Raw genomic sequence first — 14,166 nt, forward strand, 5'->3', positions numbered from 1 at the left:
AATGATGTGAAAACCAAAACTAAAGAATGATAAATATATTGCAACATTTAAGATGTGCATAAGGTGCATGGTGTAATTCAGAGCCAAGGAAATAAGGCCACTGCATAAAGAAAGAGCTACAGAAGAAAGATGAACCAGCAGGAACCACCAGAACTACTGTTGAGCTGTTTAACCCTCAATCAATATTCAGAGTCCTCAAATCAATGCTCAGAGCAGGAAGAAGCATCTCTCACATTATATTTTCCTCGTTAATATAAGACAACTTATTTATTGGTTAGATTTATATGCCACTCTTCATAACAAGAGCCCATGGCAGCTTATAGTAAGAAATAAAGTAACTCATAAAAGCAATTTAGAATATTAAAATGAAAACAAAAACTCTTGCTTGCTAAATGCCTACCCAAATAGGAAAATCTTACCTCTCCACAGACCAAATTAACAACTATAAAGCTAGAAAAAGGCTGAAGCAAGATGGAGGTCTCCTGTTATTTAGGGTTCTCTCTTGCCACTGGGTTCAGATCTCCATTTTGTCAAGATCATGTGATTGCCGTTTCCACACACCAGTGCATTAAACAAAGTCATATGCAGGCCTCTACCACAGAAAACAACATGCTTCCCTATACCAACCTCCAAAACCCATGGTGATGTATGAGTGGTGATGGAGACAGGACTACTGAATCCTGTAGTCTCCAGCCACGAGCCTGCACGCAGGTGGTGGTAGCCTGACAGTCACCTTGCACCTGGGCTCAGACACGCGTGCAATCTGGCAGCTTTTACTGTGACTAACCAGTCACACTCAGGATCCCCTCTGCTCACCCCATATGGGGAAGGAGTTAGCCTAGGTTTAGGGCACCTTTTCTATCTTACATGCTTCTGGCTGGATAACTACCTCCAGTGGCATCACTCTCTCTGTGGTCAAAACATCACATCACAAGACAATGATTAGAATTACCTCAAGAAAATGGATGCTGACATCAAGACTTGGGAGGAGCTGGCTGCTTACCAACTTCAATGGTGCCATAACCTCAACCTCAACAAAGCAGTTGCCTGCTTTGAGGTAAATTGTCTCGCCCTCAAGGCAGAAGAGAAAGTGGACAAAGGAAAAGGAGAGAAATCCTGGTCTATGGCCTACCCTCCCCCTGAAGAAAGACCTGGAACTTCTGCAGACAGGTCTGCAGCTCAAGGACTGGATTCTTGAGTCGGGAGCTGCAGTAGAGACCATCCGTGAATGGAGGGATTGCTGCGGACAAGGCAAGTCTTATTACACTGGTGGAAGATGTCCAGGTTCATGCTTTGGCAGGTGTCAAGGGGAGGGTGTTCCAAAGCTGAGGAGTGATTAGCAGAAACAACCTGCTAAGTGTTTACACCAAGTGAACTTGATGCACTGCTGTTAATTCTAGGAGGTTGCTCTTGGCTGACCTTAGGGATCACAATGGGGCATGAGGTGGAAAAGCTGTTATTTAAGTCCATAGTGTCCAGACTATTTAGGTCTTTATAAGACAAAAATAGTATCTTGTATTGCACTTTGAAAGCAACTGTAAACTAGGACAGACTTTGGAGCACTGGAATATTGTGTTCCTGGGGAAATGCATCCTGTACCAGCTGTAGCCTTCTCACCAGACGGAGTGGATGAAAGGCACTTCTAGCCACTAACGCTACTGTGCAGATCTAGGTGCAGCAGAGGATCCAGGAGCATTTCAAGGCTGCAACCCTTAGTGACAGGGGAAGAATAAATCTCATCAATGGCAGGCATTCCAATAACCTCCAGCTCAAATGATCTGCTCACCATCACACCGCTGTCTTAGCTGGATTCACCTTTGTATCTAATTCCCAATTTCAGGCTGGCACGGGAAAAGAACAGAGAATGAAGGGCTCAGGTCAGATGAAACAGAGTGACAGAGGTGGTTGCCATCCTCTGATGATATCTCACTCAGGATTTCAGCAGTTCATATACATGTTGAATAGGACTGGTGGCATGACAGAACCCCTGCAGATGCCTAGAGAAAAAGTCCCAAAGGAACAAGGAGAACTTACTCTTCACCACCCTCTGGGACCTCCCTGATTGGAAAGAATGGGGCCAATTTAGAGAAGTCCTTCAAATACCCACATGATGTACACATGCTATCACATGGGTGGGCAATTATTGTGGCTGGAGGGCCACTTAATGATTTCTGGTGAGCTGCCAAGAGCTTCACAGACACAGATACACATGCTTGCTCTCCCTGGCCCACCTGCCTCCCCCACCCTTCAGCCCAGAGCCAGCACCCACAACTCGAGGGTAGGGAGGATGAAGCCTGGTTGCAGGCCTCCATGTTGTACCATCCCACCCTACCAACAGGACTCCTGGCATGTCCGTACACCCTGCCCCCATCCCATTGCTCCCAGAAGCCCTGATAGTGGGGTAGGATGGAAAGGGGCAGAGGCCCACAGCCAGACTCCATCTTCCATGGGCAGGGGCTGGACAAGCCATGCTCAGGCTCTGGCTGCTGCTGGGCAGAAGCAAAATTACTTAGACCCAAGTGCGACTCACCCAGGGCTTGCCAGGTGGTGCCAAGCAGGTGGGGCTGCTTCTGTCCATCATCCACTGCAGCACCTTGGAAATGCTATCTGGCCCAGCAGGCCCTGGGTGCCACCTGCCAGCAGAGGCTGGGGCCCAAGTGTGGCTTGCCCAGGGCCTGCATCTCCCAGGCACCACAGGGAATGCTGGGCAGAAGCAGCCCTGCCTGCCCACCAAGCACCATGCAGCAAGCCCTGGGTGAGCCACACTCAGGCAATTGCCTCTGGTGGCAGGCAGCATGGGCAGCAGTTCCAGCTTCAGCTTCTGCTAATGCTGCATGGTGCTAGGCAGGGATGCTTCTTCCCAGCATCCCCTACAGAGCATGGGAGACGGAGTCTGGCCCTGCAGGTTCTGGGCAGGGCAGACACCATCTCCCAGGCCATTGCATGGTGTCAGGCAGGTGGGGAGGCAAGAATGCTTCCACCCAGTGCCTCCAGTGCCAGAAAAGGCCAGAGATGGAGCAGTCGCTTGTGCTGCCCACCAACAGAGTTGGGGGCCTGAGTGTGGCTTGTCCAAGGATGCCACATGGTGCTGCCACCTGTGCCACCTGCCCTTGGGCTAGATAAAGTCAACTGGTGGGCTACATCTGGCCTGCAGGCTGTATTTTGCCCACCCCTACTCTATCAGCACTTATTGGTTAACTGTATCAAAGGCTGCTGAAAAATCTAGTAAGATCAATAAGGCACAATTTCTTCTGTCAATCTCCAAGCAGAGATTATCAACAAAAGCCAAGAATTGAGTCTGCATGCTCTGTCTAAGAAAAATGCCAGAATGACAAAGGTGTACTAATCCAGCTATACCTGGAGCTGTCAGATGACCTGATAACCCATTCAAGACCATTCTGATTATTAGAACTGGTTAAAAAACAAAAGAAATCTGACTTTATGGTCAAACTTGTCCAACTTTTAAACTGTCAGCCATATAGCAGAGGCACACCAGATATAGTGGAATTTTATTCATTCTTTTGAGTGGGTGGGAGAGTCACACATTCAATTACTGGGAGATTACGAGAATCTCCCTCCAATTTAGGGATAAATTTAATAGTGCAACTAGAGCACTGAATGTACATCTGATTCTTTTACAGTTATAATTGTAAATATTTGGTTTAAGGTTGTTATAAATGTAATTAAATTTATATTTGCTATTTGGTATATCATGCATGGACAAGCTAAGATCGCGTGCCTAATTACTGTGTTGCTTACATGATATTTACACTGGTACAAGTCAGAGACTATCAGGTTCTAGTTTAATGAGAATTGTATAATTTTAAGATGATTAATGAATGCAGCACTGAAAGGTCAGAGTTAATGTTACACCATAAAGTCTACTTTTCATTCCTATAACACATATACTAAGACAGGAGATCATATTGCTCACAAACAGGGAAGAATTGGTGGGGAATATACTAGCAGATAGCAACTTGGGCAGCACTAACCATGAGATGAGCAAGTTCAGGATCATGAGGAAAGGAAGGATGGTTACAAGTATGTTGGTAGCAAGAGGAGGAGCAGGGAAACTGTAGGTCCTTTGCTGAATGGAGGAGGCAACCCTGTGACAGAGGATCGAGAAAAGACTGAAGTGCTCAATGCCTTTTTCACTTCAGCCTTCTTGAGTAAGGTCAGCTCCCAGACCACTGTACCAAGCAGCACAGTTTGAGGAGGAGGTGAGCAGCCAACAGTAGTGAAAGAGCAGGTTAGGGACTATATAGAAAAGCCAGACTTGTACAAAACCATGGGGCCAGACAGGATGCACCTGAGGGTGCTGAGGGAGTTGGCTGATGAGACTGCAGAGCCATTGGCCATCATCTTTGAAAACTCATGGCAATCAGGAGGTCTCAGATGATTGGAAAAGGGCAAACATATAAGTACCCATATACAAGAAAGAGAAAAAGGAGGATTCAGGGTACTACAGACCATTCAGGCTCACCTCAGTCCCTGGAAAAAATCATGGAGCAGATCCTCAGGGAAACCATTTCTAAGCACTTGGAGGAGAAGAAGGTGATTAGGAACAGTCAGCCTGGATTCATGAAGGGCAAGTCATGCCTGGCCCACTTGATTGCCTTCTATGATTTCTACCTGGAGAAATGCGGGCAGTGGAGTCCCTCAAGGCTCTGTCCTGGGACCGGTACTATTCAATATCTTAATTAGCAACTTGGACTAGGAAGAAGAAAGCACCCTGTCCAAGTTTGCTGATGACACCAAACTATGGGGGGAGGTACACAAACTAGACAGCAGGGAGCAAATCAAGGCTGATTTGGACAGGCTGGGGAAATGGGCCGAACAGAATAGGATGCAATTTAACAAGGATAAGTGTCATGTGTTGCACCTGTGGAGGAAGAATCATCACCACTCCTACAGCTTGGGAGATACCATTCTAAGTAGCACAACTATGAAAAGAGATCTCGGAGTCATAGTCAACTCCAAAATGAACACGAGTCACCAGTGTGATGAGGTAACAAGTAAAGCTAACCGCACCATTCCTTGCATAAGCAGGTGTGCATCATAAACAAGTCTAGGGAGGTGATACTTCCCCTCTATGTGGCACTGGTTAGGCTGCAGCTGGAAACTGCATCCAGTTTTGGGTGCTGCACTTCAGGAGGGATGTGGATGGTCTGGAGAGGGTTCAGAGGAGGGCGACTCGTATGGTTAGAGGCCTACAGAAAAAACCCTATGTGGACTGATTGGGAGACCTGAACCTCTTCAGCCTCCGTGACAGGAGGCTGAGAGGTGATCTCGGGGCTGCTTACAAACTCATTGCAGGGGGCAGCAAGAAATAGGGGATACAATGTTTACCAGGGTGCCTGGCGGGGTAACTAGAAATAATGGCCACAAACTTGAAGACAGCAAATTTAGATTGGACATCAGGAAAAAATTCTTTACAGTGAGGGTTGCTAAAATATGGAATAAGCTTCCAAGGGAGGTGGTGCCATCTCCTTCCTTGGAGGTGTTTAACAGGAGACTGGACAGACACCTGGCTGGAGTCATCTGACCCCAGTACTCATTCCTGCCCAGGGCGAGGGGTCGGACTCAATTATCTAATACGACCCTTCTGACCCTAACATCTATGAAACTATGAAATGATGAGATAACTTGCTTGGGGATGCAAGAAGGCCAGTAGATGTGGTATACCTTGATTTTAGGAAACTGGCTGGAACATCGGGCTCAGAGGGTAGTAATCAATGGTTTGATGTCTAGTTGACAGCTGGTGTCAAGTGAAGTGCCCCAGGTTCAGTCCTGAAGCTGGTTTTGTTCAATATTTTCATCAATGACCTGGAAGATGGCATAGAGTGCACCCTCAGCAAGTCTGCAGATGACACCAAGCTGGGGGAAGTAGGAGATGCACTGGAGGATAGGGCTAAGATTCAGAGTGGCATAGACAAATTGGAGGACTGGGCCAAAAGGAATATCATGAGGTTCAATAAGGGCTAGTACAAAGTCTTGCACTTAGGACAGAGCAATCCTATGCACCAGTTCAGGCTGCAGACTGACTGGCTGGGCAGCAGCTCTGCAGAAAAGGATCTGGAGGTTACAATGGATAATAAGATGTATATGAGCCAACAGTGTGCCCTTGTTGCTAAGAAGGTTAATGACATACTGGGCTGCATTGGTAGGAGTGCTGCCAGCAAGTCAAGGGAAGTGATTATTCCCCTCTATTCAGTACTGGTGAGGCCACATCTGGAGTACTGTGTTCAGTTTTAGGTCCCCCACTACAGAAAGGATGTGAACAAATTGGAGAGAGTCCAGTGCACAGCAACAAAAAAGGTGAGGGGGCTGGGGCACAGGACTTATGAGAAGAGACTGAGGGAGCTGGGCTTATTTAGTTTAGACAAGAAAGGACTGAGAGGTGGTGCTGAATAGCAGCCTTCAGCTACCTGAAGAGGGGTTCAAAAGAGGATGGAGCTAGACTGTTCTCAGTGGTGGTGGCAAATGATGGGACAAGGAGTGGCGGTCTGAAGTTGCAGGCAAGGAAGTTTAGGTATCAGGAAGAATTCTCTCACTGGGAGGGTAGTAGAACACTGGAACAAGTTACCCAGAGAGGTTGAACTCTCCATCCTTGGAGGTTTTTAAGACCTGGCTAGACAAAGCCTTGGCTGGGATGATGCAGTTGGAGATGGTCATGCTTTGAGCAGAGGGTTGGACTAGATGAGCTCCTGAGGTCCCCCTTCTAACCCTAATTTTCTATGATTCTGTTACCAGCTGTGGAATAGAGAAGGTGCAGTCTTGCGCAAGCAAGGTAATGCAGAGTGTTTTGATGATGATAGTGAATGTTACCTATTTCCTTAATTTTTAACAGTTAGGTTTGGTATGAAGAACTATACCTGAAACGATAATAATTTATAGTAAATGGTTTATATTACAGAATGAAAGAAATTTCAAAGTACTTACCTTCTTAAAGACATCAACTATAAACATAAATACAGTTAATTATGTCCAAAGTTTTCATTTTTCAGGCTTAAACCAATAAAAATAACTTAAAGCTACCTTTAATCACCAGACTTTTTATGCCTCACACACCTTGAAGGGATAAATTGCTTCACGTAGTCTGTATCAGCCATTTCCTTGGGCTCTTGCTGGCCAACTTTTCTCTCTCTGGTCCTCTGGCCTTGAAAAAGTTAAAACTTGCAGGGAGCTTTAAGGCACATGCAGCATGGCTTGCAAGCCTCCCCTCACAGCCATTTTCAGTCTTCTGGTAGTTTATGTCTTAAACACAGCCTGGGGGGGGGGAGGGGGGGATGGAGGAATACAAACTCAAATCTTACCCTCTGTGTCAATTCACCACACAGAAAAGGCTTTTTCATCCTTGTCCGTGATGGTTCTCCTGGGAAATTTTCATCTTTTCCCAGACAGAGCTAGAACGACCCCTCTGGCCTGAGTGCAAAGCTTTTATAGTAGCAAACTCCACTGCTTCCCACCAGCCAGTCCTACTGCTCAGCCCAAGCACAGGGGTTTCTCATTAGTCCTTTCAGTCCTGCCAACTGCCTCCCTTTTGCTGCAGTCTTCGCTTAGTCCAGTCCACCTGTGGCAGGGCTGATGATGATTACAGGTATCCCATCTCTTTTCCCTTTGCTGCCTCTCACATGGAGCTTCTTCCTAGTGGTAGTTTTCTCTGCTCTGCCAGCTGTATCTTTTTTTTCTGAGCTTTTATTCCTTTGAACCATAAAAACCCTGCTTCTAAAAGGCACTTTCAGCTTTTGTCAGGCAGCCTTTTCCCAGTAACAGGGCAAGGTTCCCTGTTACTGGGCTTATCTGCACTGCCTCTGACCCTTACCTGGAAGTCCTGCCAAGATGCATGTCCTGTCTGCTTGCCCAAGCCCAGAAATGAAGCAGTGTTGTGAACCACGCTTCAATAAATGTACTGGAGACAGAGCCCAAGTGTTAATGTCACTTCTGTAAAAATAATTCAGTGTTCTTGGGTACACAGGTCTATCATGGTACATACAGATGATTAGATCATTATGCAAGCTTTTTGCTATTCAAAGACCAGCACATCTTGCTCCTATTGACTTTGGCCCCAGAGCATTTACAAACAGCTTATAACTAACCATAAAAGGTAACAGTTCAAAAGTTATATTTAGGTAGCAAGTTGTGCAAGATCATTAACAATTCAGAAAAGCAGGACTAATTACCAGAAAAGAGAGCATTTACCTACAAAATGGTAAATAGTACTTATCTGCAAAGATAACATAGTACTCATGTGTAAGGGATGAACAAGTGAACAATACACTGCTATTTATGGGAATTGGGATGGGGTGCATGGCTAGGAAGGGGTCAAGCACATGCACAGGTGGGTGGGTGGCATACGGCTGGAGGAGCTGGGCATCTGCAAAGAGTGCATTGTGTTCAGCTGCATTGCCTTGGGCATATGGCCCATGGAGCTGGATGTGCTGCACGTCCTCATTCTGGGGCTGGCGGGGCTGCAGCAGGTCAGCAGGACGAGGCAGGAGTGGTGTGGCGCACCCCTGTGGGAGGCAAGGGACAGCTGAGTACATTTTGACTGGGAGCTCAGCTCACAATTCAGGCTGGTTCTCCCTTGGCTATAGGAGGTAACACATAAAAGGGCTGACATCTGTTAAATTCAGTGTAATTGGAATACATGGGTTTAACCATCATTAAAACTTGCATCTTCTGGTATCTGTGACCTGCACATCTTGGCAAGCCTAACATACTTGGGAAGCTACAAAGTAAATCAGCTGCTCCTTGCCAGACAGCATGGGGTTTCTGGCTGCAGCAGCCATCCAGATTCAGTTCTCTCTTCTTGCCCTATCGCTATTCCTGGAAGGCCAACTGAAGCCTTCTGGAAAATCAGAACTAGGCTACAAGGCATATTCTGAGGATCACAAACTATGACAGGACTTGGGGGTTCTTGTTTGCCAACAAGTTATGCCAACATTGCTTTGTTATATGTATCCCTTTCTACCTGGAACAGCATACACACCACTAATTCCTTTCACAAAAACACTCAACATCTCAAAAAATGTTTATTTACTTGAATTCACTTAAGAGATGAAATTCTCTGGATCACACTGCCAATCCCCTCACCCATCATGTGCATGTATGGATTTAATTCTAGTTGGTTAAAAGCCGAATCAATATTTAAAGTGTTTTTAAACACACTATTTTTATTGTTGAACATTTCTCCCAGGAAACCACCAAATGTCCAACTACTTTGAGTCCCATAAAGGAAATTCCACTGCAACCTCAAGAGATGTTTATCAGGCATAAAATCAAAAGTAGCCAACTTGTGTGAGAAGAAAATAAATTATTCAATTTCCTTTTTATCCTCCATGTCCTGTCCTTTTCTCCCTAAGGTTTTGATGCTAACCTGTATGACAGATGTGCCAAGATTCCATTACCTGAGAACCTAGAATACCACACAGCAAGCAGTACAGCAGATATCTAGATACAAGCCCCAAGACACTTGTTAAATGGCATTGTCATTTCCAAAGTAATGACCTCTGGGTCATAATACATTAGCTTAAAACTGTGGAAATTATTTTACATAATACCTTAGTCCCTGATTCTACAGACTTTCTCACTTCCTTATACTCACCTTGAGGGTAGTGTTAAAGTTAAGCAGGTACTTCAGTCTTTGCAGGCTTGGACACTTAGATTTCAGAAATTTCACTTCAGAATTCAAGAATTGCTCAGCCTGGTACTGCTAACTTGCAAATGCAACCATTTGCAAATGAAGTGAAATCAGCTGTGGTTGTTAGATCAGCATTTTGTAAACTGCATGTGCAAATAATGAAGGCAACCAGTGGTGCCCCTCTCCCCCCACATTTCAGATACCCTTGAATCCTACTTAGGAACAGCCCAGACCTGGGCCAGGAGAGGCTCCCAGCCCCGAGACCTGGGATTAGCCTGAAGCTGGCCCCTAGTGGCAGGGCAGACCTGGGAGTAAACTTTCTCCCAAGTTGTGTCGACATATTCGTTACTGAGCAGTAACTAATCCTATGTAAATTTGCTAACTGCATTTACATGGGATTAACAAGTTTTACGGTGCAGTAAGTGCACACATGTATAGATGTGCATGCTTACTGTGCAGTAAACTAGACTACTGTGCATTTGGCATCTGGTATAGACACACCTACTGTATTGCTTGCTGGACTTTGCTGCTCCAGCTGGGAACAGAACATGACCCCTTCATAATCCCCACATTATGCTGCAGAGAAACACAGGCTGACCATGGGCAGCTTGGGTTAGCCAATCAGGACTGTCTTATGAACTGCTGCCATCTGTTGCCAGGATGACTAATGGAGCCTGCAAAGCACGCTGAGATGTATGCACAGATCTCTTCCACTTTCCCTACCCCAGCTGCACAGGATCAGCACTGCGAACTCTCCACTCTTCAGGGTCTCAGCATTTGAATGCTTGTACACACAGCTCTGGGTCATTTTTTCTACCAGGAGAGCACAGCTGGGAGAATTCTCCCAGATTATTTGAATGCAGATCCACAGCTTATGTCCTTTTCAGCATTAACTAGTCTTCTAACTACTTCAACTGAAAATAAGGGCAATTATTAATAGAACAGGACTAGAAATGTGAAACTCTCAGGTACTTATGCCCTATTGCTAGATTTTCCTTCAATATTTAGTCACTGAACTATATATTACATTTTTCTTTCAAACTGAGACAATCATTACAATTCTTTTTAAATCATGTGTTTTTAACAAAAGTGCTCTTCCATTTTTTACGTAGTCAACTTAAAAAAATATGCCAAGTTGTACTTTAAAAGTAATCCTTAAAAGTTCGCATTGAAAGGTGCAGGAGCAAGTTTGTCAGACTTACTTCAGATTAATGAATGAAAACATATCAAAGAGTTATTTTACATTAGAAACTGAATTGTACCACGTGACTTAGGAGCCAACATTTATAATTTATATTTATTCTTTAGGAAAGTCACATTTCACAATTTTTCTCAGTGATCCTCTGAAAAGCAAGTACTTTTTTTGCCCTTTTCTCCTCTCAATTTCTATGTACCCCATAGTTGCAAGGGACTTGTTAGGACTCTCTTTGTAGTCCCCTGCAACAAGGTAAATAAGAGGAATCAATACAATGAGACAACATTCCATGTTGCAGCAGCCAGACTGGTACTGAGACCCAACCTAACTAGTCTAAATCTAACGCAGGTATCTCTACAGTACACTACACTGCAGACACTGCTGTGAGAGACAGACAAGAGGCAGAAGAAAAATAATACAAACTGAACAAACAAGATGAGGCAACATATGGTAGGTTAATGCCAAGATCTCATATCAGATACTCATCTTACTCTATACATTTTTTCATAACTTTTTGCTATTGTCAGTTGCATCTATGAATACTTTATTCCTGAAAAGTTAGTATACACAGACCTAAAATACACATATCTTCATGCACACTATCCATTTAAGTCAGATCATACAGCACTGATTAATTCAATTTAATTAGCCTTTCTTAAGTCACTGACAGCTCTACAGATCATGAATCTACAATGAAAGCTTTTTTCCTAAAATTGAAATAGCCCAAGTGAAGTTGGTAAATAAAATATTATTACACATATACTGAAATATAATTATTAGCAAGTCTGTGAGACACACTGGCTCTAGAAGGTGCACTGTAAGTAATCTTGAAGTCAAACAGGAGACTTGTAGTCAAGCAGGCTTGCTGATGGTTGTCCGAGTCTGGGTTTTTATTTCTTATGTTTACGTCAGGACTGTTTCACAGTAGCCCAAGCAAACGTTTCTAATGTCATAACTTATATCTTGAGGAAACAATACCTTATGGAAATGGTAACATTTTAACTATCAGTTTTCTTTCAACAAAATCTATCCCATTATTACACTTAAGGCAACAGCAATCACAACAAACACAGAATGGCAGGAATGAAAATGAGAATTGTATAATTGCCACAAATGAAAAATAAAATTGATACCCTTTACTTAAAGATTTGTTTTTCATTACTCACCAACTGACAGCCTTCCAGGGAGTTTACCAGCTGAGCATTCTGACAAGAGAGAATGGAACCAGCCAAGTTCAGCATTACACACACTGCTGATAATAGCATGAAAAAGGTTATCTGGAAAGAAACCAAACAGCCCATTGATTATTCAATGCAAGAGGTGAAAGAAGAAATTTCAGTTAACCTTTCAAGTGCTTCCAGCTTGTCAAATAATTACATGAATGGCGAGATTTAATACATTTTAAACAAAATATTGGAACATTTTATAGTGTTTCAATATTATAAGATCTTGGTTCTTATCCTACTACAAAGGCAACATCAACACTAGTCTTTGGCTACTATTTATTTTCCTTTATTCCCTTGAAGATTGCCCACTTCAACTTCTAAGAGTAGAAAGAGGTAGTCAGCCATGTTAGGCAGAAGGAAGTGCAGGATAGGTACTTGAACTTCTACTACTAACCTAGCCAAAGACTTATGTCTGTAAACCAAATGGTAGGAACTGAGACACTGAAAATAAAATGAAACTATAAAGAGCATTAACAGTAAAAAAAAAAAATCAAAATTAATAACATTAATTTTAATAAATTAAGTTGCAATTAGTAAAATAGGTCAAAGTTATTCACAATAAGACTTATCAAGTAGAGTGTCAGGGACTGATATGTGTACATACCTAACAAAAGAGAATATTTAACAGTTTTCTTATATTAACTGTCAACTCGTCATTACTTTCACTTCTTGTTTCTGAACTGCGTGAATACAACCATAAGTTTATATAAGGATATGTAGACATTTATATTTTTAAAACCCTTATCAGAAAGCTGACCATTTTTCAGAAAGGAGATGTGTCTGTGAAGTGAGGAAATACAGAAATGAAGAGGCAGAGGAAATATGTAATTCAATTATTATCTTTATATATTATACCCTTTTTGACTATTGCTGAACTACAAGATTATCAAGTCCTTATCAAAACTGTCCAAATTATTGCAGTTCTTCTGTTGTGTGATTACAACAACTGTTATAGGATTTATTTTTTTTTCTGACATGGTTCTCACAAAATACATAGTCTTCCATTACCACACGTTTTATTAATATTTTTTCAATGATCTACATTAGGAGCTAGTGCATGAGTTTAGAGTTAGGATCCCATGGGGTTTTGTTTTTCTTATAAATCTTAAATCTTTTTAACAGATCAAACTCCCAATAGCCATCTATGTCCTGTTCAAGTTGAACAAATTGGCATACATTTCCAAAAAAATATTTTGATCAAGAATTCCCTGGCATTTCATACAGACATTGTGAGCAATAATATGCAGTTTTTGCACAGATGGAGCACACATATTTGTATAAAACTCATAGCACATTCTTTTCCCTTTTACCATATAACACCTTCATCTATTTAAGCATTGTCCATCCCTAAACAAAATCCTCCAACTTAAAGTGATTTCCCCAAAGGTATCATATTCACCTGAACCCAAGATAACTTTGAATTTAAGATGACACCCCAATAATTAGATTCTATACGCAGAAAAATATAAACGTTATAATTTTCCATGCATCAAATCTAATTATTGGAAGGTTGCCTCTTGTGCCCTGCTGCTGATTTGGGAGGGCAAATTTTAAAACAACCTTACAACCCTACCGCAATGGCACTACCCTGCCATTTACCTTCTGGACAGCTCTGGGTCTGAGGTAGTCAGCATCAGTGGCAACAGACCTGGCCTGGTCAAGGGAAAGCACTGGTGGTAGCTGCAGACCCTGCTGAGTCAGGGGCTGGAGCAGGAGCCAGAGTTGAAGATAAGCAGCTGGGGAAGGGGGCATGTTGCACAGTCTCCCTGATACACTCTCCCCTGCCCTGCCCTGCCATGCACCAGCTCCCCCACCACATAAGCCCAGGGGCAAAGTCAGAGCTGAACCATCAAACCTGCCCTGGGCCAGTGTTCGAATCCAAGACATGTCTCTCCCCCACATGGTGACTGGTAAATACTTCTTTATTTAGTCCAGATAAATAAATACTAAGATTTTTTATTTTTGATTATGGGTCTAGCATGCAATTAAATAATGAGATAAGCTTTATCTTTTTCTGTATTATTTCTGTTGATGATGGATTTGCCCCATTCTGATTCTATAGCCTACTGCATCTTTAAAAATCTGGTAGTGTTAGGTCTCCC

General features: G+C 43.2%; 1 protein-coding gene across 3 annotated transcripts in view; it reads right to left on the reverse strand.

Annotated features, from left to right (window-relative positions):
- Positions 1-14,166, reverse strand: part of ENTREP2 (endosomal transmembrane epsin interactor 2) — a 424,211-nt gene that overhangs the window by 139,337 nt on the left and 270,708 nt on the right. For all 3 annotated transcript variants that reach the window (XM_090029879.1, XM_090029880.1, XM_090029878.1), the window contains one exon: positions 12,005-12,115. In XM_090029879.1, coding sequence (XP_089886005.1) covers positions 12,005-12,115 — 111 coding nt within the window. The remainder of the gene's footprint in view (positions 1-12,004; positions 12,116-14,166) is intronic.

Source organism: Crocodylus siamensis, chromosome 15, assembly GCF_052110815.1.
Source record: "Crocodylus siamensis isolate JL-2025a chromosome 15, ASM5211081v1, whole genome shotgun sequence".
Classification (NCBI taxonomy): domain Eukaryota; kingdom Metazoa; phylum Chordata; order Crocodylia; family Crocodylidae; genus Crocodylus; species Crocodylus siamensis.